General features: G+C 28.5%; 1 protein-coding gene across 1 annotated transcript in view; it reads left to right on the top strand.

The window, feature by feature from the left end:
- LOC148230735 (uncharacterized) overlaps positions 1-23,325 on the top strand; it is a 132,525-nt gene extending 109,200 nt beyond the window's left edge. Inside the window, exons 3-7 of the mRNA XM_088194884.1 lie at positions 122-333; positions 3,024-3,159; positions 20,779-21,038; positions 21,112-21,247; positions 22,400-23,325. Of these exons, the coding sequence (XP_088051010.1) occupies positions 122-333; positions 3,024-3,159; positions 20,779-21,038; positions 21,112-21,247; positions 22,400-22,497 (842 nt within the window). The 3' untranslated portion in view covers positions 22,498-23,325. The remainder of the gene's footprint in view (positions 1-121; positions 334-3,023; positions 3,160-20,778; positions 21,039-21,111; positions 21,248-22,399) is intronic.
- The last annotated feature ends 2,459 nt before the right edge of the window (positions 23,326-25,784 follow it).

Below are 25,784 nucleotides of genomic sequence, written 5' to 3' on the forward strand. Positions count from 1 at the left end.
AAATACCTCAAACGTCAAAAACAAACATCTCGAGGGGATTGTAAATTTTGATTAGGCCTCACCGACTGTGTTGCAAAGTTCTAAGAAAGTCCTTTAAATGTATATATGTATTCCGTTTCAGGTCAAGTCACGTGTCTTCAGCTGGAAACGGTGGCCATACCGGCTAGTGCCCCAAAGGACAGCTACCTCAGGCTGCAGTGCAAATACAAGCTGGAACCGGGAGAGTCGCTCTATTCAGTCAAGTGGTACAAGGACGGAAACGAATTCTATAGATACGTCCCGAAGGATCTGCCTCCGGCGCAGGCTTTCGAGCTGCCCGGAGTTGACATTGACGTAAGTCAATACACAAATTGTTCACTTTTTTAAAGTATGTCTTCATTTGAAGTGTACCATTGTAATATGTAAAAAAAATAGAATATTGTAAACTTACTAATTTATTTATTGGAAATCAAACAATCATGACGACAGGTTTTCTTTATGAGTCATGATGGCTTATACACATTGAACACTTATTCACTACAAATGTATTATATACATACATCACTTATATCATACACATATTATACAAACACCTATTATGTGATTTAGGTACATATTAAATTTTAAAATGATAAAAACAAAATTTTGACGCACACCTAATAATATGTATACCCCATTTTATGAATTAGGCCAGCTAAATGTAGCTTTGAATCAAAATATCAATTTATCTGTTAAGATCACTAAAAAGCGGTATGTCACGCATTTGATGAGCATTTTTGAACACAGGTGTTGAGGCTGCAACCGACAGGAAAAAAGGATGCAATCGTGACTCTTTAGGGAACTCGACGAGTTGTCGACGCCGTCCCCTTGTAATTCTGCTTATACACTTGTTTACTATATTCAAACTAAACGTATTGGTCTAGTCTTTTTAAAATAAAATCATGGATTTACTTGGCAAAGAAGCTTGATAGAATTACGTATAAATTCGAAATAAAATAAAAAATATAAGCCTGTTAATATATGCAGTGAGCCTGTTAATATAAGCACACGAATTACTGACTTTACTACTATGGATTGTGTGGCACATATCAACACTTTAGTTATTTTTTATCTTATTTAAATTGTAGAAAAGGAGAAATTTATAAATTCCTTTATTCAAAAAGATAAAGAAACACAAGTCCCATACCTTTTTTTAATTTGCTGATTTCAAGCAAAAATTAGCGATAAGGTATGATAATAACAATTAGAGTAGTAGAAAAAAATCGTGAAAAATATTCGCACAAATTTAATTTTTACCATAAAAAGGCTCTATGAAAATTTTCAAGATATCAGCAAATTGAAAATGCCTGATTTGGCATTTCTTTTGAGAAATTCTTTAAAAAATCACTATTTTCTCACATCATTGAATTTACTACATCATTTTTAAATATTATATCTACTATTCAAGTAAAATCATATAAAGGTAATTAAGTAAATCGATTTTCATTTTTTTAATACATACAAGATATTCTTTATAAACTAAAGTAGCTCATTATTAAAAACTTTTAATACATAATACGTGCGATATAGCTTAACTTTAATTAATTATTACGATATTCATTAGTGAGATTAGGATAATTTAGGTAAACCTAATCTATGATGATCGATTGGAATTAAATTATATAATAATCACTAATTATAATCTCACAGACACGATAGAAATTTCAGAATACTAAATAGGATTTGAACTTAGGTCTTTCAGGGCAATAGTCATACACTTATACCACGTTTATAGTGTTTGATTATTATTTTGATAAAGATGCTGTTGCTACCCATACCAACACAACATTTGCAAATTTGCAAATAATTTTAAAATATTTTAATCTGAACCCATTATTGCTTCACCAGTATTTCATTGATATTAATAAACAATTTTTAATTCCATGTTCTTACTGATGACATTGAAGTATTATTTACAATAGTTTTCATTGAGGATTGTAGAAAACCTTAATATGACGTTGAAAATCAATGCGGTCATATGCTAATATATTACTATTTACCATCAAAAATGTTATTCCATTACCTTTTCTGGTTTTAAAATAAAATTTAATTCTAATAAACAATTATATATAATAAGCTTGATTCAATATATTCTTGATAGTTTAGTATAATCTTATTTAATCTACATAGTTATTGACTTTTCAGTTTTAAATTCTTACATATCAGTGGTTGAATCTTGAAATATGAACCCTTCGATATTTTGTGTAAAAATATAATAAACATATTTCGAACCCTAATAATAACATGGTTTTGAGATAGTAATAATATATTCGCTAAAGCGAAAATAACAATTCGAGTGAAAAGATATTTTGGGATTTCTTCCACTTGAATTTAAAAGAGGCCGAAAAAAACATGAAAAAAAGATTTTTAATAAAAAGAAAACATTATTTTCTTAATTATTATAAATTAGCACTAATGGCATAATTGACTAAATATCTTCTTCATAAATTTAAATCGTTACCTTTAATTAAAATCATTTCAAGCCTCTATTTAATTAAACGCTTAGCCTCTTATTAAGATATTGATTTACGTTTCCCTATGTATTCTATAGATTATACAGCGTGGTCTACTGAGAAGCTTATTTAAAATACACGAAAACATTTAGAAAATTAAATTAGAAAAATATGTAAATAATTTTTTATCAATTCAAGTGCCTTTTCTCTCAAAATCGACCTTATAAATTTTGGATAGCCCTTGACACATATTTTGAATATGTAGATATTTTTGCTTTTTATTTTATAATTTAAACATTAAAAACATATCTCTAAAGACACATTGGATGTAATATACATAATACATATTATTTAAATCGTATGGTAAAATTATGCTTAAGTAACTTATTTGATATTAAAAATTAATATTTTTTATGGAATGATTGAAAATATAAATTTATACTGAAATATATTTATATATCATAAAGACATACTATATAAAACAGTAGCATGCATTACATAACATTTAATATAACTCAACAAAAGTTTCAGTGAAAGATTTCTCTGTTTCAGGAAACAAATTGCACCGAGAACTCGGTAACAATTGGTCCCATCACATTCTTATCGTCTGGCAGATATCGCTGTGAAGTATCCGGGGAAGCACCACTCTTCCAAACGGTTTCTCAACATCGAGACATGGTTGTTGTTCGTGAGTAAAACCATTTTCTATTTTCTATTTTTTTTTCAAGATAAAAAGTGTAAGTAATATGCATACACACATCATGTTGCGTATCGCCGGAAAGAGACATTTTCTCGCAGTCCCGCGGGGACATTAGACGGGAAAATCTGAAGCTTGCGTCAGATTTTTCACTTTCCGCCGCAGTACATCGGTTAGGTCTGAAAATAAGGTCGTGGCCTAAGAAGAAAACAAAAAAAAAACAGTATTGCTTTGAATAATGCACACACTGAGACGCTTTGTTTACCGCCAGAAGCCTTAAGGCAGAGAAACACGTCCTTTCACTTTGTCACTCTCGTAAAAGCCCTTTCTTTCCGGGCACTACTTCGTGAGAGCGCCGAAATTACCGCGGATAATTTAGAATTCTTAAATTTTCCATTACTCTATATGAGATCCGCCGCATATCAGAAAAACTACGTTCATACATTCGCAAAAAGAAAAAAAAAACAGGAAAACAAGAGTTGCTCTAATTCTATTTATAGAACAATGAAATAGTAATTATTATTATAACTAGCCTTTTGTTTTATATATTTATATTTATAAATATTTTAAACTTTCTTTAATATTCCTAATAATACAAATATTATAATTTCCATTTTATGAAGTATGACGGTAAAAATGGACACTATTACAAACGTCGACAATAACGAAATAAATTTAATAAAAATCAAAAGGAATGAATTAATAGTCATTTTAAGTTTCTGAATCCTATGGAAACTAACTATGAATAAACTACATATATAGATACTTTACTGTAGTAAAGTCATAATCTCAAAATAAAAACCTGCACTTAAATTTAAGAATAGCTGATTTAATATTTCTAGTTCACATCAACGAAGCTGAAATTGTGACTATTTGAGCATATAAGAACTAAGAGATAAACCACTTTTGAGATACTATTTGAACAAAGCCACGTAAATAGCATAAAATATATGCTGCTATAATTATTATATTATCACATGACTTAAAGAGAAGATTTAAAATTTCAGAAAACAGCAACTATATTTCATACATAATTTTCATAATTAATGAAAATTATGTATGAAAGTAAATTTTCATAATTAAAGAAAATTATGTAATAGTGTTTCTTAAGCTTACATTATTTTATAATACTTTTTGCATTGCTAATTCTATTGTTAAACCAGATATTAATGTACTGTTATCGAAAAACAAGCTCAGTGTCCACATTAAGAATATTAGGTTACTATGTTTTGTGTAAAAATTGTTTTAATTAACCTATTGGTAATAATGTAACATTGTAGAGATAAATATTAAATTCTATATGATAAAGGCTTGCTACCCTTGAGTTATGTATCATTATATACTTGACACAGATAAAATTAAAATAATCAAAAATTCATTTTTGTAGGTAGGAAATGCCACGATTCATTTAGTAGCGCAAAATCTATGATTTTTTCAAAAAAGCTAGTAATTTATTTAAATAAAACGCACATTAAAAATGCTGAAAAATATATATTGAACACAATGAAAGAAGATATGAACTTTTACATATTTTTTCTTATTATGAATTAAATAAGCAATGTTATCATTTTACCATCCCTCATATTCATATTCATATAGACAGATAAATTTATTTGCTATATAGATTGTTCTCATATTACATAAATATGTATAATTACATATTGTATTATACTTTGCATAGGGATATAATGAATATACAAAGTGTGATTTTTTTATATATTTTAAATTTTAGTATTCCATTTTTGTTTTATTTCAACTTACTTATGCAATATTACTGTTACGCTGTTTTTTAGAACCCATTTTTAATGCATTTTATAAGCAAGTGGTCTATATGTAAATTGTAGATATCATAAAATACATTTTTGTTTATTAGGAATATAATATATTATTGATATCGTCATCTTAAACACTTTGTTATATTAAATAAAAAATATATTTTTGTCAAGAACTATTGTATTATATCAAACAGACTTAATATTAAGGGATTTTCGTGTTTAAGTTAACCAAATAAATTTATTAATGGAAACGTTTTGTAGTGAAAAAAATCGTCGTGTTACATTATCAATTCAGTTCTTGAGTTACAAACATTCTAACATAAAATTCACTCTTCAATGTATACACACAAAGCAGTAACGTACAGCCTACATAATTACATTGTCAATGTCACGTCATGCTACTTGACGAATTTATTAAGGCGAGCTTTTCACTTGAAATTACGTAGAAATAGTACACAAATGACAAGTAGTTATTGTTTTCCCTTTAAAATTATTAAGCTAATTGATAGAGAAAATATTTATTATCTTTATTACTGCTTCATAATTAGATGTATTGAAAAACGCGTGTTCGAAAAATATTACAATAATGAAACATCGTATTAATATATAATACTAATAAATTAAATTATGATATATGTGCGTGATATTAGTTTGTTTAGACCAGTTATAAAGTCATGCATTTTATAAATGGTTATTTGTATCAAAAATTTTATTTCATTAAAGTTTAAATCATAGCAGTCATATAAATAGTATACACACATCGATTCATAGAAAAGCACTTGCCGTTAGTTAAAATATTTATATTTTTGCAGTTTATCGCAAATGCATAAGTGGCGTAATTTAAATTCATAAATGTTTTTTTCCGTCGTGCATATAAAGTACTAGTGTATTTTTCTAAAGGCTTAACAATACCTTGTTGACTAGTGCATACTTTCATAATAAATTAATAACTAGCGAGTTTTGTCATGCTAGACTTAACGCTGACTATTATTAACGCTAACACGTGGCAAAGTTCACTTGGCATTTATTTAATCAATATTCTATACATAAATTCGTATATATGCTGATACGTATGTGTAATACATATCATATTATTTATGAATATAATATAAAACAATAACATGTGTTAAATATCAAGCTATTAAATAAAATAATGTTTCAGTAAAATATATTGACAAATAGATTGTATTATAAAGTACATAGTGTATTGATTATTCATTTGTTTTATGGAGCTAACTATTTTTCTGTATTTTACAAAAAATCTGATTCTTGCAAAAAAACCCTAGGATAATTTTTATATACATTAGTACCTGTAGTTTTTTGTACTTTTTACATTGTTAATATTATTATTATTTTAGATGTCTGATATTTAAGTGTGTAGTCTTGATTCTCAGCTTAAAATCACAGATATTCGCCTTTACACAAACTCCTCCGCAATAAAAACGTGCACACATTAAATATTAACAATTTGCTTGTTGTAGCTAAAGAACCCCTTATACCCAGCGATGAAAGCTTAATAGGATCTCGCCGCGTTTGTTCTGCTCGCGTTCGTATTTAAAGCTTCGTGCCGGCGAAACGGCGGGTCGTTTAGCCGATAAGCGAAACTGATTGACGCCGGCTGGTTCCACCCTTATTTAGGCAGTGGTAATTATATACATACACATAATGTGGACTAGATCGTTATCCTTTATCTAGAGCGCATTGTTGTCTCGCAGCTCATTGTCGGTCCGCCATTACACGCGGAACAACAATGGAGTCGTCGACGATGCCGCATCAATCTCGAGACTGTTTCTAAAATTTCAGCTTTGATGCGAGCCATGCGCTTGGCAATCTAAGTTTGACGGAGATTCTTATTGTTTGGATCATTGGATGTTCCTTATTATAGTAATTTACGAAAACATTCTTGAAAATTGCGAATACACCATATAATATAAGGTGTACGACTGTACAGATGACGTAGATATAGTAGCAATATCTAACAGAATCCTTTTATTCATTTGAGCTATCTGACCAAATAAATAAGGTTGAGCATTGCTTCGCTTAAAACAAAATACAAGATATATAATATTACTAAGATCTTGAAATTATTTTTGAATCAATTTAGTATTTTTTATATATTTACTACAAATTTTAATTCATTTTATTAGCCTCTTTTTCTTGATTCTTATGCTAGAGAAACTTGGTGACTGACAGATAACACATTACCAATTGTCTATATCCAAACAGACGCAGTTAGAGAAAGTTTTTGACACTGCAAAAAATCAGTCAAAATTAAAAATATTAGTAATATATTTATAATATGTGATTAAAGAGTTTGCTATAATCTCCAACTAAAAATAGCATAGCATAGATAACTTGATAGACTAAAGTCCGATTTCAAAGAAGATTTCACGTTCATTCACTGATGTTGTGTCAGTGCCAATTGATTAAGTAAATATTTTTTAATACGATTGCTATATATATAGTTTGACTGATATAGAATTATTTGTCAAATGGTGAACAACATGATCATTTGAATATATTAGTTTAATTGTATACTAATTACTTTTCATCTTCTTAGATCTTCAAATGTTTGCAACAATTTTTAAATGATTACATAACATAAAAAAATATTGCAATTTTTTAAAATGTTTTTAGTATTCTTTAATAATATTTTCTCGTTTATATATATATATAATTTAAATAATACTTTATATATAATGTTAAATTTAAACAAACATAAAATATGAAATATGAAACGCTGCTAATTAACAGCATCGTCGAGAGCAAGATGGTTCTTTCGCTAATTTAGCCAACATTAATAGTATCCGCTCCAACACATATTTCTCTTCTTCATGGGTGATAATTTTAAGGGAGGGTGTTAAAAATTCATTCGCACTTTATAGCCGGAATTCTGCTATTTTTCGTGGATGGATTAAGTTAAACTTTTATCAACCCATAGCGCCATTGTTGTCCGACCCACCGCCCTATCAGTATAATGGGGCTCAGTCCTTCCGGGGTGAACAAAAAGTCTGCCAGAAAAAATACAAACATTAAATATTAAGAATTTACTTTAAGACCCTTTGTTCCAGATAATAAAAGCTTAATAAAAGCCTTGTCGTGCTTGTTCTGCTTAACGCGTCAAATTTAATTTCACACATATTGTATGGCCTGGACAGAAAACTAAACGGATATTTATGAAATAATAATAAATATGAATATGAATTATACTAATACTAATAATAAAACAATGTGTTTTTATACCATCAAATTATTATTTAAGAAACTGGTATATAAGTTGACCAAACAACGAATTTTTATTCCTTAAAATACTTAAAAATGTTATTATTGCATTAATTTTAAGGTCTTAGAAACGCCTTATTTTGCAGAACAGCTGTTTGTATTTTTACATAATAATTAAGGGCTTTTTATGTTTAATTATTTTTATTTGTTTTTAACATATAACAAATTTATATAGTCATTTTCTGTAGCTTTGAAAATTCAATAGAATCAACGTTCAAAATATGCCATTTCAGCTTTCTGAATAAAATTCCTGACCTATGTGAAATTACGACTATTACAAATTATTGTATTTGAACAAATAATGTGTAGAAAAAAACTTAAAAAACCGCAAGAGTCATTAATTCCAACAAAATAAATATCCCTTTACCGCCGACGAATTTGTAAGGTTTAAAAGCCGTTTAAAGCATTCGTTTTACGATTTTTTTGTATTTTGCCTTTTTTTCGTTATTTTGTATTACGTAGTAAGCACAAAGCGTATATAAGCGAAACGTAATAAATAAGTTCAAATGACATATAGTTAATTACACGATTCCACCGCGGCCCACTCGATTCCCACGCGCTTTTTTAAATTTAATTTCTCAGTTCGGCCCTGTCTGGGTATCTATCAAATTTATGACGTGGACAATTTATTATTCTTGATCTAAAAGATCGAGAAATGGCAGTGTTTGACCCTTGAACAATTCATTTGATTCGTCCACGGTGATGGATAGCCGGAGATAATTAATGACGTGTAAATGTCGTCGGTCAATTGCAACGCCCTATAGCAGTTAACGAGCGAGATAAAATCATGCTCAAGTGTAAAATAGGTGATGTTTAATCTGATTTATTTATGATTGGTAAATTTAGAGAAATAGATTATTTTTAAATTAAAGTTTATAGTTGGGAATTGTTTGATCGTTGTCATCATAAAAATATGTCGCTCATTCAACACCTGTGCCTTAACCAAATACTTTATTTTTTTACGTCTTTGACAATGATATAATTAAAATCCTTTAAAGAAGATTTTTTTCATTTGATTATAAATCTCCAAATTGTTTTAAAACCGGACCGGATAGCATCTCTGAAATATTTGACAGATTCGATAATAAAGAAATAATCTTACCGCTGCCCTATTCGAATATTAATATTGTATATGTTTATACATATATTATTTTAAATTATAAAATATTTAAAACATATAAATATATATATACATACATGTTTCACTTATACCTACATGCACAGAAAAAAAATATTTTGGTAAACTTTTAATTTAAAACTAGGTACATTTTTACCAATGCAAAATTTTCGGATATACATATTCATAATATATAATATAATAATAATATACAATACTTATGATATAATACTATATTAACACACATTTTACATGCAATTTATAAAAATATTCTTTACTAAATTTCTTAGTAAGCAATTTGTTATGCTCTAGTTGCTTTCACAGTATTATATATGAAATAATTATATATATTAATTGTGTACCTCTTCTTACTATTCACAGTAAGCAATTTAAAGCAGAGAGTGACAAATTTTTTAGACTCGTAGATCACTTTGTACCTAATTAATCAGTGAATCGCGTGTTTTAATAAGTTTATTTCGCAAATTTACTAATTAGAATATTGAGAAATATTTGTCTGCGTAAATCTCAAGCTTTTAAAATATGTTTAAACATGACATTTATTAATAGTCTACCACACAATCAATCCAAACCAAAATATATCACTACTTAAAATTTAAATAATAATAATATATTGTATTGATAATAAATCAATAATCACTCTAATTGATTAAAATATGTCATTTTATGTCATTTATAAACATCATATACAGCAATGGACACAAAAAAAATTTTTCGTGGCACTCCAAAGTTAGAGAGGTATTCTTATGAATAGTGCGAATGACAAACAATAAATTGTTGACGATTTTCAACTTAGATTCGAAAAATATCTCATTGGGTCATCTAAAAACTCGATAACACTTATACACGCAAAATATTTAATATTTTGCTAATAGTAAAACAATAAAAATGGCGTTATAATTGAATGTCAGACCATCACTAAGAACATCAAACACAATAATTTAAATATTGTGTTAAAATAAATTGTGGTGCTACTTTGCCAATTTAGTGTATTGAATATATTTGTGACACTTGAGGCAATCCATAATAATTAATAAGCAAAGTTTAGAAGACATTCTTGCTGCAAAATTTAGTACTACTAATTGTTTTTTAGTTGAATGGTTATTTATAAATAATAAACAATCAAACTTTTAAGAAAATATCAATCATTGCAATCAAATAACTTATTACTTTTTTATAGAAAAAAATAAGATAATTAGATGGTGTTTTTTGAAGTTTGTTTTGATTGTCTTAATCTAAATTAATTTATTTTCGTAAGACGATGAAATTCTGCCACTATTGCAATGCAAAGAATATAATTAATATTATTGCTTTCTTAAATAAATAAATATATCAAAAAAAATCCATTCAAAGCTTTTCTTAATATGACCCTCACTAGATCCAGATACATAATGTAATACATGAAAATAACAACTCGCGGGTTGCCGACCCATGGTTAAAACTTTATATATACATTTGTTCTGAAATTGTATTTTAATATAATTGAAATTCCAGGAACATACTTTATATGCGTAGGTCTTCCGCCTTATTTTTTCCATTAAGTTAATATTATAGTAATAATAAAAGGTATTGTTTTAAAAAATAGTTTTTTGCTGATTTTTGTATATTTAAGATTAAGATTTTGGAATAATTAACTACGTTATGTTTATTTACCATTAACTTTATAAATTGCTTAAATCTCATTAGCCTAATATATTTTACAATATTGTTATAAATTTTTGCGGTTCTTTATGAAGCCTAATAATGCCAGAAACGTATATTTTGATGATTTCTGTTATTGTGAAGGTTTCGAAGAAAATCTAAAATCTTATATAGCACATGGCTAATATTCTCAGCTTACAGATTTAAAGAGTAGTGCTTAAGGTATTTTAATAAAAATACTGCTATACAGCTTCCAGGTTTATTGATGAACTTTATAGAAACGACATAAATGTATTTATCAACTTATCTATATTGTCAGTCGTTTGACGGACCAAATATACAAAAATAAACTGCATTGAACATGCAACTAAGAACATATTTACTATCTATCTTTATAATGAACCAATAATGAATTATAAACGAAAATTAACCAATAAGAAATATACTATTTATTTATTTTTAAATAAAAGCCAATATTAAAAGTAATAATAAAAAAGCTTATATGCATATACACAGATCATTTGGAAAGCGTTTTTAAATAGCCCATGAGTCGCATAATAGCATTTTTGTCAAATATTTATACCTTCACTTTATGAAAATTGAAACTTGTCAAGATGTAGGAAGATGATAATTGGTTCAACATACTAAATAAAGTAGTATATATTTTTAAGAACCAGATTTATGGCAGAGAATAATGAAGAAGCGACTGATGAACAACATATCTATTTACAATTACAATGAACAAGTATAGTTGACTAGAAAGAGTTAAAATAGCTGAGAATCAGATGACAACTTTCCAACTCCTTGATTTTCAACAACAATATATTAATAAAACAAGCAAATCCTAATCATAAAACCGACATGAACATATTATATTTAACTTGTGCTGTGCTACAACAGCGTGACAGTTTAGGAAAAGTAAATCAAGCGTTCTCTTCAAAAGTCAATATGAATATTATATATAGATATATTGTTCCATATGAATGTGATAAACAGTTAAAATGCAGTGTGCATCCTAAGCTTAGGTAGTTGTCAATAAAAATAATCATATCGTGATGCTAAAAATTCATTATTGTAAAAATCGTATCGTGATGTTGAAAAACCATAAAATATTTGGATAGTGAGAATTTGGGTTGTCTTTTGTTTAAGTTAACTATTGAAATGCTTTTGCCATAGTTGTCAACGCTGCGTAGACTCAGATTCCACAGAGTTTTAAGAGCGTTAATTATAATCGTAGTGTTCAGTTTATTTTAAACATTTTGCATCAGAGTTTGCGTTTCAGAATGTTAATAACTGTCATCCCGTTTCAGTATCGTCACGCTTTTCTAACAAAAAAAACATAATCATAAATTGAGGGTATGTGTGTTTAAACATTCAAAGGTGGCCGAGTGACGAGCGTGGGTTTGTATGTGCCTAGTGTTTTGGGCTACACGAATTTCGGGCAAAAACGCATATTTTCACCGGTTAAGACCCCTAAACAGAGCCAGAGAGGTATCACAATAAATTTTCCCTTCTGCCCAGGTTTTCCGCAAGTGAAACGTTTGCTACCCTTAATCTGAAGGCCCGCGCCGTGGCCGAACATCTGCTCACCTTCCCACACCTCTGAATGCGGGCATGGACTCACCCTTAAGGGATGTGGCGTTTTAAATTAAGCCTCTTATTTGCTAATCGTCGGAGCATGGACGAAATTATAAGACACCCTCTCTCGCACTCTCTCCGAACAGGGATGAGGAGAAAGAGCAATTTTAATACGCGACACTGTAGCTGCTGTTGGTCTATTTGTGTAGGAATGTGTTTGGCATAGTTTTATTCGTGTACAGGGTGGCTAACATATTTAACAATAATTAATTATTATTTACCAGACTTAACAAAACATACATGTATGATTAGTATAATATGTGGTGAAAAGAAGCGATGGTAATGTCAGTATTTTATTTTAAAAATTAGTTTTAACTGTGAGGATCCTGGCCAAAATATTTAACTATGCCGGTGAATCAAATAATATTCAATTTATTGATATTGTTCATTAAACTTAATTATTTTTTTTTATTAAAAATACACCATTACACTATATACATACAATATAAGAAAAATACAAATGAACACATCACTGAAGATTCGTATCACGTTATCTGGGGACGCAAACCCTCGGCGACGCGCCATTTAGGGGCTTTGCTGGCGGGGTGCGTCTGCTGTCGTCATCCTTAGAAAGACGAGGTAGCGCAGACTTCTGGCGGGGACTCGTCTTAGATACATCATAAGGTGTATCGACGAAGGCGAGGTCTTCTATAGGGTCGTTGGCCAAGAACAACCTTGGCAAAATGGCGGCCCACGGGGTGCTGGATTTTTATGAGGTTTCAAAGAAACCCTCATGTCAGGCCAATAATAAGAGTGCTCTGTTGATGTCAATTGACGTTTGGCTTAGTAATGTTGAAATTCCTGATGCTTGGCGGAAAATAGGGGTGACTTCTCAGAAGCACTTAGAAAGGTGTGTTAAGCGAAACTTAACATAAATAAATATTTTATCATGAATGTTTTTAACAGCCGCTTTCCATGGAAACAACAAGATCTGATTGATTTATTCATAGTAGAAGTGATCAATCTTTGCAATTAAAGAAAAAAATAATAGGATAAAATTGAACAGGTGTTTTGTAAAAATTAAACTTCACAAAAGCAATATTTGTGATAGATTGTATACACATTTTTCTTGTAGAGAAGCACTTAATGAATTTGTCAACCAAGTAAATTGGCATTTGAACTACATACTATTATGCAAACAGTACAACATACTGTGTATTTTTAATGACTTGTTCCTGACATACCCATGGATCATGTATCATATATAATATATGTATGTGCATGTTTATTTTTTTCTATATTTATTTAGCTCTTCCTTAAAGTGTATATGATAATATCGAAATAATTATAAATTTATATACATACCGTGTCATAACATTTACAACTTCACCGCGAAATTATATCGCAGAACGGTTTCCATTTGCTCGATTGTTACCTAATAGCGTTAGCGCCGAGCCACTTCCTGCAAATACTCGAGCACTGATAATAATATTCCTCGTTCCGAAATTCAACACAAGAACGATAAGGAAATTGCACTTTTGATTAATAAATAAGGCGGAAGTTGGGCGAACGTTGGGGCTTTCGTTAAAAGCACACTACCGCTACCATTTGTATGTATATTTAATTATGAGGGGCAGAGGAAGTAGAGGAAGCAAATAGAGGGAGACGAAGAAACGAAGAGAGTGACAACCAAAACGTAGAGATGAGTAGGTTGCTGTAGTCATTCTTTTTGCGATAACACCAGCAGCGCTGAAGCGCTTTAATCTCTCCGATTTAGACGGTCGCTGAATGTGCGGACTTGCTTTTTACAATAATTACGTATGTATCTTAACGTATTAACAAAAATATATGTACCTTATTAAATATTGAATAAAATACCTTATTAAGTATTAAATAAGAAAATAGATTTGCGGCAAACGTACAAGTTTACTTGTATTTTTCATAAAAAATATGGGAACCCACAAGAGCGGAATTTTCCAATATGGAAATATTTCTCCTTACTAATATTACTTGAGGGGCTAAAAAAAATTAATAAAACGTTTTTTCTTTAATTTAAAGTTTAAAAGTTTATAAGTATATCACACCAACTTAGAAACATTTTTTTTAACATTTTCACCGCGACGCATTTTTTGCATGTTTACTAAATTTATATTTGTTTGTTCACATATACTATCGACACACTTTTGTATATTATTATTTTATTGAACAAAAATAAAATATGTGCCACACAGCTCATATCAGTGAAGTCAGCAACGCGCTCTTTATATTTAAACAAATTTTGAAATAACTCTTTAACCTAATATTTAAATGGTTGGCTAATTGAATATAAGCTTTTCTGTAAAATAGGTTTTAGTGTAGTTTTAAGATATGTATAAGAAAAAAACGATATATATATTAGAAAATAATTTAAAAATCGATTTTAATATACTGTGTCTGTTTTCCTTAGGTTTACCTTATATAGGTAATAACATTTACGACCGCAATCTCAATTTTGACGCGTACGTCTTAGTTATGAAATAAGCTTCGCTATTAATTTGTATAGCCTAAAATTATATTAAGTAACTTGATGTAGGTGTGCACTCAGCTTAGCCACGCAAACAAAATTCTAATGAATAATATATTTTGCGACGTATAATAATAAATTTATTTTAATTAAATTAAAATGTTATTATAACCATAATTTCATAGAACTGGTTATTAGTGTATAATTAAGAGAAATTTTGACCAATGTATTTTCATGATAATTTGAAAACCAATAATATTAAACTAAGTGATAAGTTATGGTTATCAAAAAATATTTGTAACTCTTTTATATATTTAGATAGTAAATATGATAGGAAAACTTTGCTTCCACAACTTATATGAAAAAGCGAATATCAGTATGTAAATTTATTTAAATACATTTGATATACTTTAAATAATTTAAATGATTAAAAAATTATGAAACATATAACATTTTATATTTTACACAATACAGTATGTTAATACGCTTATATTTTCGATTAGCATAAAGTTAATAAAAATTACATAATGGAAATCCAAGCTACATTGTATCAGTGAAAATTTATTATTTGCACTCGTTTACAAAATGTAAATACATTCATGTGTACATACATTTGAACATTTTGAAAGTCATACTTTCGTAAAATAGTATTTTATTAAAATACTTTTTGCATACATAGCTTAAATGTATTTTAGCACAAACTTTATAAGAATATTTAATTATATAAAAAATATCTATATTTTTTTGTTGTTGGTAAAATTAACGAATTTAGATACGAAGAAAATTATTATCATAAAGAAATAAATTTTACTTAGAGACTGCTTCTCGTTAAAAATAACCTTGTTTGCTTGATTAATGTCGAGACATTTTCAAGAATAAATAATTATGATGTAATTTTTCTTAAAATTAATTATTCAATTCTAATACGTGACATTAATAAATAATATCTGAATTTTTAAATGTAATAAATTATTAAATATTTGTCAGTTGAATTTGAGAATTCACAAATTACAATTATTAGTATAAATCATCTGAGAATCACTAATGACTCAAAACCGGGGCTTGAAAGATATTGATTGCAGAATCTGCATTGCGACGGCCTTCTAGGTCGCAAAGGGTAAGCCGAAGTGCCTTGTTGACATTGTATACAATATATACGAAAAAGCAAATTTGACGTATTGTTAAAAATAAATAAATAAATGTTTGCAAGGCTAATAATGTATGTTATTATTTTATTTTATTTTATCCCAGCAAGTTCATAAAGTAATATTTAAAAAATAAATTATTGCTATAAAGGACAATTGTTGATGTTAAAAAACATATGGTCAGAATTAAGTTAAAGGTTCAGTAAATTGTGCTTAAATTAATTGTCAATTATTGCTAATAAAAAAATACTTTTATTTTTTAAAAAGAATTGAGAAAAATATTAATTAAAAAAAAAATTATACCAGCTGTGGTAAAAACATTTTTTAATCAATCATAGGCTAAAAAAACTCGAACCTATCCATATCCATTTGTGTTATTAAATTATGGAACATATATAGTTTTTATTCTGAATTTTAATTCGAGAATCTAATGTTTTATCGTATTGTTAAACAAGCAAATAAAATAACTTTTTACATAATATTGGATTTTATAAAGTCAAGAAATACGAATAATTCTGATGCAAAAAGTGTTTTGAAATGTTAGATTACAATCTTCCATTTTTTTAAACCTTATATTGCACAGAAAAAATATTAATCAATATTGAATTGTTTTTGAGAAACGGAATTAAATTGTGTAGAACTATTTACGGTTTAATGAATTACGTATATTTTATTAATTTATTTCATATTTTTTAGCAGATTCTTGTAATTTTATTAGTAATTTACTTGTAAGTGGTATCGCATACCGATATAATAGGTAGCGAAAACGACCTTGCGCTATTTCGCCAGTTTTTCCCTCTTCTTTCTTTTACCCCTAACAAACCCAAGATTCTTGATTACTTTCCTAATCCAGGGCGAGGTATCTAGTTAAAATCGCAATCCAGAAACTCGCTGTAAAACACGAGAAAAAAGAAAACTTTGAAAATGGCAAAGCTTTCACCTCGTGACCCCCCGAACTGGAGGGCGAATTTTCATGAAAAATGTGCGCCACTAGCGAAATTTCGGTCAGCATATTTTTCATCTCGTCCCAATACGATGATGGAAAGCACTATACTGAAAGCGTTTTTCTAGTTTGGTATAGTTTACAAATAATATGGTTTTTCTTCGTTATACGCATAAATAACGTATGGTTTAATCTATAATATATTTACAAAATACCTTACATAATTATCCACTGAAAACTATTACCATATTTATTTATAAAACAAAAAATATTTTAATCAAGCTGCAAATAAACTTTAATTAAAAAATATTAATTATCTATTTCAAAAATAAAATTAGCTCTACCTTATTTTTACTTATTTTTTTCTTATAAATCTGACCATAATGACAGGTTTCACAAGTGCATCATGATGGCCAATATACACAAAAGCAAATACTATGTATCAACTCAAACATGCATTTAAATAAATATGCATACATACACCAACACCTAAACACATAAATTATTATTAAAAATGAATTTATATATTTAAAAAAAATAACTGTGGTGCATTGCTCTAGCTCATCATAGCTCTCGCTAAAAACATTAATATTAGACAACTGAAAGATAACTAAAAAAATTGTATACGAAATGTCTCGAATGGTTCTCCATAATACACTTCCTCCTTTAAAGAATACCAGCACTAGAACAATCAATATTTGAACAGCAAAATATATGATTTATTTCTTGCAAATGTTTTCCAAATACACTACTAAGATAAAATTTGTTTGATCTGAATATTTTTATGAATACGCATATTTCATTGGTAATTATTTAAATTTTATTCTGTAATACATAATAAATCATTTATCTAAATTGTAAAAAATAAACTATTCCTTAGGGTTAACATCGCGTTTACAAGATTGCGTAATCGTCTAACAGCGAGTATTGCAATATCGCAAAAGCTCCTACCCCAGCAAGGCATTTCTCTCTTGTTCGTAAATATGTCACGTGTGCTGAAACATATCTCATATAATATGATACTAGATAGCTGCATGTACTCTTTATAACATGATAAGTGGTTATACGTCCCATTCGTGTGTGCATGTATATAGAGATACCAATATATATTGATGGCCGCTATTTATTTAGCAGGAAATTTCAATAAAACGAAGCACACAGACGAATTCTCTCGTATTTTTGAGCTATTTTATTTTTCATAAAATTTGTTTATTATCAAACTTACTGATGTCAATCCTATTGTTTGACCAAAATTCTCCTTAAAATTGAAAATCTTTATGGTTATTTTATTTTTAGCTGCTGCTTTTAATATTGATTTAGTTCTGCAATCGAACTAATTTAAGTTTTTCAACTTGGAGTAGCTTATAAATATTGCGGTTTTCTTAATTTGACATATTAATGACTTAGCCCAGCTTAATATCAAAAGACACACCAATATTTTTCAAAATAGTTACATGCGTTAAAGCCTAAGATAATGTATAAAAAATTTAACGATAATCATATAATATGAAAGAGTAGGTGCAAAATTTCTAAAACTTATTACTAACCTTATTAAATGCGGTAATGTCACAATAATATAAAATTTCTTATTTAAAATAAAATGATTGAGAAGTGTTTTCTGGACTTTACAATTATTTTTTGTAACATAAGCATAAAAAATGTGCACCATTTCAGTAGAAATATATTTGCAGCAGTGAAAAAATTATTGGTAATAAATTTGAGGAAATCTACAATATTTTTCAGGGAAAAATCAATTTTACTTGCAGCTGCAAAGTTTTTTAAAAATAAAATAAAAAGCCCAATCATCGTTTTTGTTTTTTATTTAAATTGAACTGCTTTCAATGTTAAGAATAAAATTAATATTAAGCATAAGTTACATATGTTGATACACTGCAATAATATTTCTGAATTATCGAAATGTTAGATAGTGTATACCTAAGTAACAATGAACTTATATTTATTGTGCTGAAAAACATTTATGCCTAACTAAATTAAAGATCAATTGCATATTTCATATACTTTATTTTACAAGCAGATTTGTAAATCTTTGTGTTTAATCAAATAAAATAATTACATAATTTAAAAAAAAACTCAAGTTAAAATTAACATTATGTTTGTTACAGCGCATTACCCATGCCTATGTATTTGTTTATCTTTCATTCTTTTTTCAACGAGTATTTGTTCTCAAAATTCTCTGAATTTTGTGTTTTCCATTTTGTTATTTATACTTATGGCAGGTTTTAATTTTTTAATTGTGTCGGCTAATTTGCAAACTTAATCCCCGCTGTGTAGGAGCGTACAATGAAATCTTTTGAAAGCGTTATATTCACAACGAGAGACGGGGAGAGTTCTTGCGCGAAAGTTAACTCAACGACACAAGCGAAGATTTCACCTCGGAGAATTCGCTCTTTGACAAGCACAAGTTTTCTTTGTGAGTATTTGGAAAACCGTCATACAGGAAACATTAAGGTTTCCCTTTGATACCGCGGCGGAGATACAAAAAATGAGCCTCGAACACAAAGAACTCGCCGAGTGCCATTTCAAAGTTTGTCGTACAAATAAACTTTCGGAATTCATAATTAAATAAGCCGGCGGATATGGATTGGTTTACATTAGAAAATTTTGTAAAACAGAGCAAGGGCAAAAAATATTTGGCTATTTTTAATAATGAATTTTATATAATTTAGTGGTAAAATTAAAAAATGAGATATCTTAATATTCATAATATTTTCAGCAGATGGTGTAATCTCGTGGTTTAAGCTTTGAACTGTGAATTATTTGTTGTCGGATTTCCATTAAATTGAATCCGTAAAGCATGCGTTTGTTTTGGACATGGAGATAATATTTCGTATTCAGTAATATCGCATTTGCTAATATCCATAGGGCCTTTGGTGTTCGAAGGTGACATAAGACAAACCATAAGAGAATCAATCATTTCACCTGTAGAGACTTTTTATTATTGTGGCGAATGCAAGGCGAATTGGGAAAAATGTTATCTGAAACAAAAAGGCGAATCGCTAGAAATCAATTAGATGCTCTCATTGATGGATTCAAATAATTTAGCAGAATAATTAATGGTCTTCATGTATTAGTAGGTGAGTAATACCTGAAGGACCCTAGTTCAAATCTCATATGAACCCTAATTTTTGTTGATTTTTATCTGTCTGAAACTAGTTTATTAATAAAACTTTTACCAAAAAATATATGTACCAATTCTATTTCCAATTCACTGCTGGTTTTTATGTATAGATTTATATTAATTTGTATTAAAAAATCTATATATTATATTTACAATCTCGTTTAATATAATAGGGGTCTTAATTCTATCGCCGTTTAATTTTAAACATGGCCTATATTACATTACATTTAAAAAAACGATCACTCTATATTTATATGTTATACATTTTCGCAACTATATTACTTTTAACATGACGTTGATTAGTACAAATATGCAATACATGCAATTTTGAAATGAGTCACGCAAATATTAATTCACCCCTGTAATTTCACACACGAATACCCCGTGACTCATAACACGATTAATAAACGCGAACACGGAGAATTTTGATTCATCATTATAATACAACCATTTATTTATTTTTCCTCAGATATACCCAATGAAAGTCCGAAAATAATCGGGGGCAGGAGGCGATATCACATAAACGAGCCAGTAAAGTTGAACTGTTCTTTCGGAAAGTCGAGGCCGGCTGCCAATCTGATTTGGCTGGTGAACGGAGAAGAAGTCGATGACAAATATTTGAGAGGACCCAACGAAGAAGAAAGCGAGGATGGGTTGTTCGTGGCTAGTTTGGGAGTTGAGTTCAAGGCTCAGCAGAAACACTTTAAGAACGGCGATATGAAAATAAAGGTAGGTTTTGAACTTTGTTTTGATATTTTAATTATAAAGTATTTTTATTGATTATGTTTTTATTTTAATGTAGTGTATCGCCACTATTGCCTCAATGTATAACCGTACCAAAGAAGAGAGTATCGAAGGAGAGAGGCTATCTCGTCCTCCAGCTTTAGAAAGCAGGGATAGCGCGGTGGTAGGAGACACAAGAGCAGATAGAGTACAAGGTTAGTAAACATGTATACATTACGTATTAAATTATCTGCACAGTATTGTAAGCAAAAATAAAATAAAGTAAGTAATATTAATATGTTTACCATGAAGTGAGAGAAAGTCCTGAGAATGATATCATATTGTAAATCATTAAAATTAAAATAAATATGTGTTTTTTCTGTGTAATTAAATAAAATAAAATTAATTTAGGGATTACTTAATATTAGTACAACCCCTAAATTACAAAACTTTTATACTTTTAAGGGATATAAATCACAACTAAAACTAAAATCGCGAATATCTACCATTTGCCCTGTAATACGTACTTAATTCTATCAAGTTCACTTTTAAATTACACTTGTGATGTCATTATTCAAATAAGGTTACCGGAGCAAGTGGTTTCTTTCTTTTGCACAGTAATATATATATCATTAAAAATAGCAAATCGTATGTTTTTTTTTACTATTTAATTTTTTTTTCTATATTAATTATTGTTTTGCTAATCTAAAAATATTAAAAATTAGTTAAAATTAAAGGTTTATAATTTATTGTTTGAAGACAAAAATAAAATATAAATATAATTCTAATATTGTGACACAATAATTAAAACTTCTTTTTTACACAAAGTATCCTTTAACATTATAAATATAAATTTTATATATAGTATATAATATACATCCCATAAAACACAAAAATAATATAATATTATAAAACACTTATTATTTATATTTGAACGTAAATCCTGAAAGGAAGGGTAACAAGTTTAAACGAAGCATTAAGTATTCAATGGACGATACGGATAAATAACAAAGGAAATACACAAAAAGTATTAAGCCCGTATAAATATTTACCGCATAATTTCGACAAAAAAGCGCACAACCAGAAAAGGAAGAAAATCCCGGAGTTGATAAACGACGCAAAGTATGGAGGCAAGTTTCGGCATATCCTCATACTATAATAAAAATTTTACCAATATATTTCTCCTTGTGCATGTGGTCTGAATCTTAGCAGGAAGAAATCCAACGCGCTTTAAGGAACTTGGGACATTTATCATAGAGCTCAACAAAGAAAGGGGAAACCTTATATCCAACTTTCATTTTGCCTTTATTCACAAAACATAATTAGCCATTAGCTACCATATTTATATTTTATTTATTATTTTACAGCCGGTAGCAACGTGAAAGCGTCGATCAGCGGATGGTTGATAGTCCTGTCAATAGTTTGTAGGATATTCTTCACAATTGGCAACGATAACGTCAGATAACCAATAAACTGTTAAAAATAGTGCATTGCCAAAAATAGTTCGGAGCGTTATTATTATTTATTACATTGTTAATTGGAGTATCGATTGAACATTTAATTTTATATGACTTAAATTAAGTCACAAATTAAACGAACGAAACATTGTGTACATAATTAATTCGTTGTAAATTAATTATAATTTAATTAAAATATAAAGAAAATTTTATATTAAATTGTATAATTGCATTTTAAACAAAGCTGATTTGACAGTAACTGTGATTATTGTTAGGTAAAACCTTATTATGAAAATATATATAAATGTATAAAAATTTATTAAGCGTAAAACAAACTAGAACGCAATCATGTAATTTATAAAATCTGTTTTTTTTTCATCGGATGTAATCATTAATCATTTCTCGTTGAAAATTACACGTGACAGATAAAACCATTAATTTCTTTTAGTCACTTGCAAGGTTTTGTTAAAAAAATATTAAGCATTTTTCTTCATTCTTATGAAAGGTTTCTGGTTAAAAGGGGAAGTGAAGAAATGTGATAAATAGCTTTTATATTAAATTATATATAGATATATATAATATATATAAATGTGTGTGTGTCTTTTTCGTATGAATGTTTTATTATAAAATACATGATTTATATATTCCAAAAAATAACATATAATATATTGTTAAGTATTACATATGTTTGTTAATTAATTTTATGAATGTAAAATGTGCTATAAATATACGAAAAATTGTAAATAAATATATGTAGAAATATATTACAAACAATACGATATACCCTTTATTTTTTATTTAATTCGTTTTTGGCTTTTGTAAATATGATATATGTATTTTCCCCGCTTATATGTATTATTATTAGGTATATAAAACGCATTGAATTGTATTCTTCATAAATCGATTATTCCGATCCTCTTATGTGAATAATGTAAGAATCATAAAAATAAATCAATTCTATTGAATATATGTATTTTTTATTCATCGTCTACTTGTGAAAATATATTATTATATATTATATAAAAATCTTAAATATATCATTTAAAAAATTTTAAATAGCCTAAATAATAATTTTTGCTCTTGCCTCTAAAAACTAAAATTAATATAAAATGTAAATATTTTTCAACTTATCTCAGCCACTTAATCAACATTGAAAATGATATTCTACTAATAAATTGAATAAATCAAAAATGCTGAAATATATCGAAATAAAATGCTGAGATTTAATTGGACATGCAGTGTGTATATTGTATATTTATAAATTGCTATGTCCTAAGAAAGGGCGCATTAAGCCGTGTAGTACATTTTATCTATAAATAAATTATGCATTGATTCTTAAGATTTAATTACCCGCGTAGTACAGAATTTTGGTATATTCAACCTATTAAATGTCATTTGATTTAATTAGTGGCGCAGCGCAAAATTAATGCTAATTAAAAAAAATATTCAGATCTACATGGATGCGCAAAAAATGTGTTTCATTTGGATTGTAAGCAGCTTTTTAGACTTCCTATGTAGAAATTGTGGAGGTTTCGACCACCTGCACAAACGACTATTTCTAACAACGAAATTAAGGGCAACACTGGGAAGAGTAATCATAGAAAAATTGCGTTAATAATTGTTAACATGTCACAGACCGTCAATTAGCAAATCTGTAACAACATAATAATCACTTGTAAGTACCGGGAAAAAATACCATTGGATTGAAAAATATGAGTAATAAACAATGCCTTCTACCCTGCGGAAAATACTATTGTTTTTCCACTCCTTTGTTAACGATCGCTGGAGTGCAGATACATTTTTCAAGCACAAACACATTTCATGAGTGTTTCCAAAAAGGAAACAACATGTCGTCATCCTCATTTGAGATTGGCCGGGCTGTTCGAACTAGCAATATAAAATATGTGACACTTTATTACAGAGACAGGCACACGGAGGAAGACGTACCAGGAGGGACGCCATGGAATCATAGTACAAGACAAAAAGCACACTCCTTCGGCTTCAAAACAAAAAAAAATATTAACTGTAGCATAATTAGACTACTATAACTCCAGGGACAGTTCTAAATATAGAATTAAGGTAAAAATAACTACAATGCAGAGTTTGATATAAAGCTACGACCGCATTGGATGTCTACGACAACTTTTTATATAATAGCATTTTTTTATATTCTGGTTAAAATTTTTCCTAATAATATGGTATTATTTTATCTATATTAGTGCATAAAATAAATGTGAGTGTTAAACAAATATATTTTACCATCCTGTATGCAAAGTACAGATCATACTATCAAGTAAGTTGAAGCCGGAACACAGAGCTAGGTAGGTCCATTTTATTTTTAAAGTAAAAACGCTCATTTTTATTACCGTAGTTAAAATGCAAACACAAAACACAAACGCTAACAGTATTCTTAGTGTTATTATTGCTGCTATCCGTTTTCTTACAGAACTTTAACTTAACACAAGTTGATAATAAAAACAATAGGTTTACAACGCTCAGTTATGCTCATGAATTTGCAGTAATAAACTATACGGCTAAAATTCGTTTTTATTGCAAAAACTCTTACACAAATACTGAATGATGTAATCTGCAATTTATTTTTTATAGCTATTACTGGTTTTTCAACATAGTTATTTTTTATGAAGTGGATCTGCAATAAAAACTTTCCCTCGTCGAATAGTAGTGTTGTAACTGAAAAAATAAAATAGAACTCATGAAATTAAATATCATCGATTAGCATGTTACGGTTATATGATATTGCGAGTGAGCTTTAGCCCCTATCTTGATAAGAACACCTGTGCAAGTTTCCACGGTTTCTTTACGTAGTTGCCGATCTGGGAAATAACCTTTTCCTTTAGCCATTTAGACCCAAAAGTGAAATGTTTTCCTTAATCCCTCCAGTGTTATCGCGATTTCCTAAAAATATATTTATTTGTCATTGTTGATCTATTATATTAGGATAAGATTAAAGATAATATAAATTCTATTCATAGTGTATTTTCATAAAGTTAGACAAGTTTTTTTATTGAAAATATAATCGCAGTACATGTATTAACGATTTTAATTACTTCAATAATATCTCTTTTTACCACATTTTTTTAGAAGTTATATTTGTATATAATTCATTACCGTTTAAAAAAATTGCTTAGGAAACATTCCAATCTATTGGCCGCGGTTATGGTGTCCTAATTTTCAATTTTTAACTTTAGTTTAACAGTTTTTTATAATTCATTAGCTCTTTTAACATACTCAATATATCATAGCCCTAAACAAACAGCTTAGAAGTTAAATAAAA

This window comes from Plectrocnemia conspersa, unplaced genomic scaffold (genome assembly GCF_051122295.1).
Source record: "Plectrocnemia conspersa isolate PC_06_02 unplaced genomic scaffold, ASM5112229v1 ptg000010l, whole genome shotgun sequence".
Classification (NCBI taxonomy): Eukaryota; Metazoa; Arthropoda; class Insecta; order Trichoptera; family Polycentropodidae; genus Plectrocnemia; species Plectrocnemia conspersa.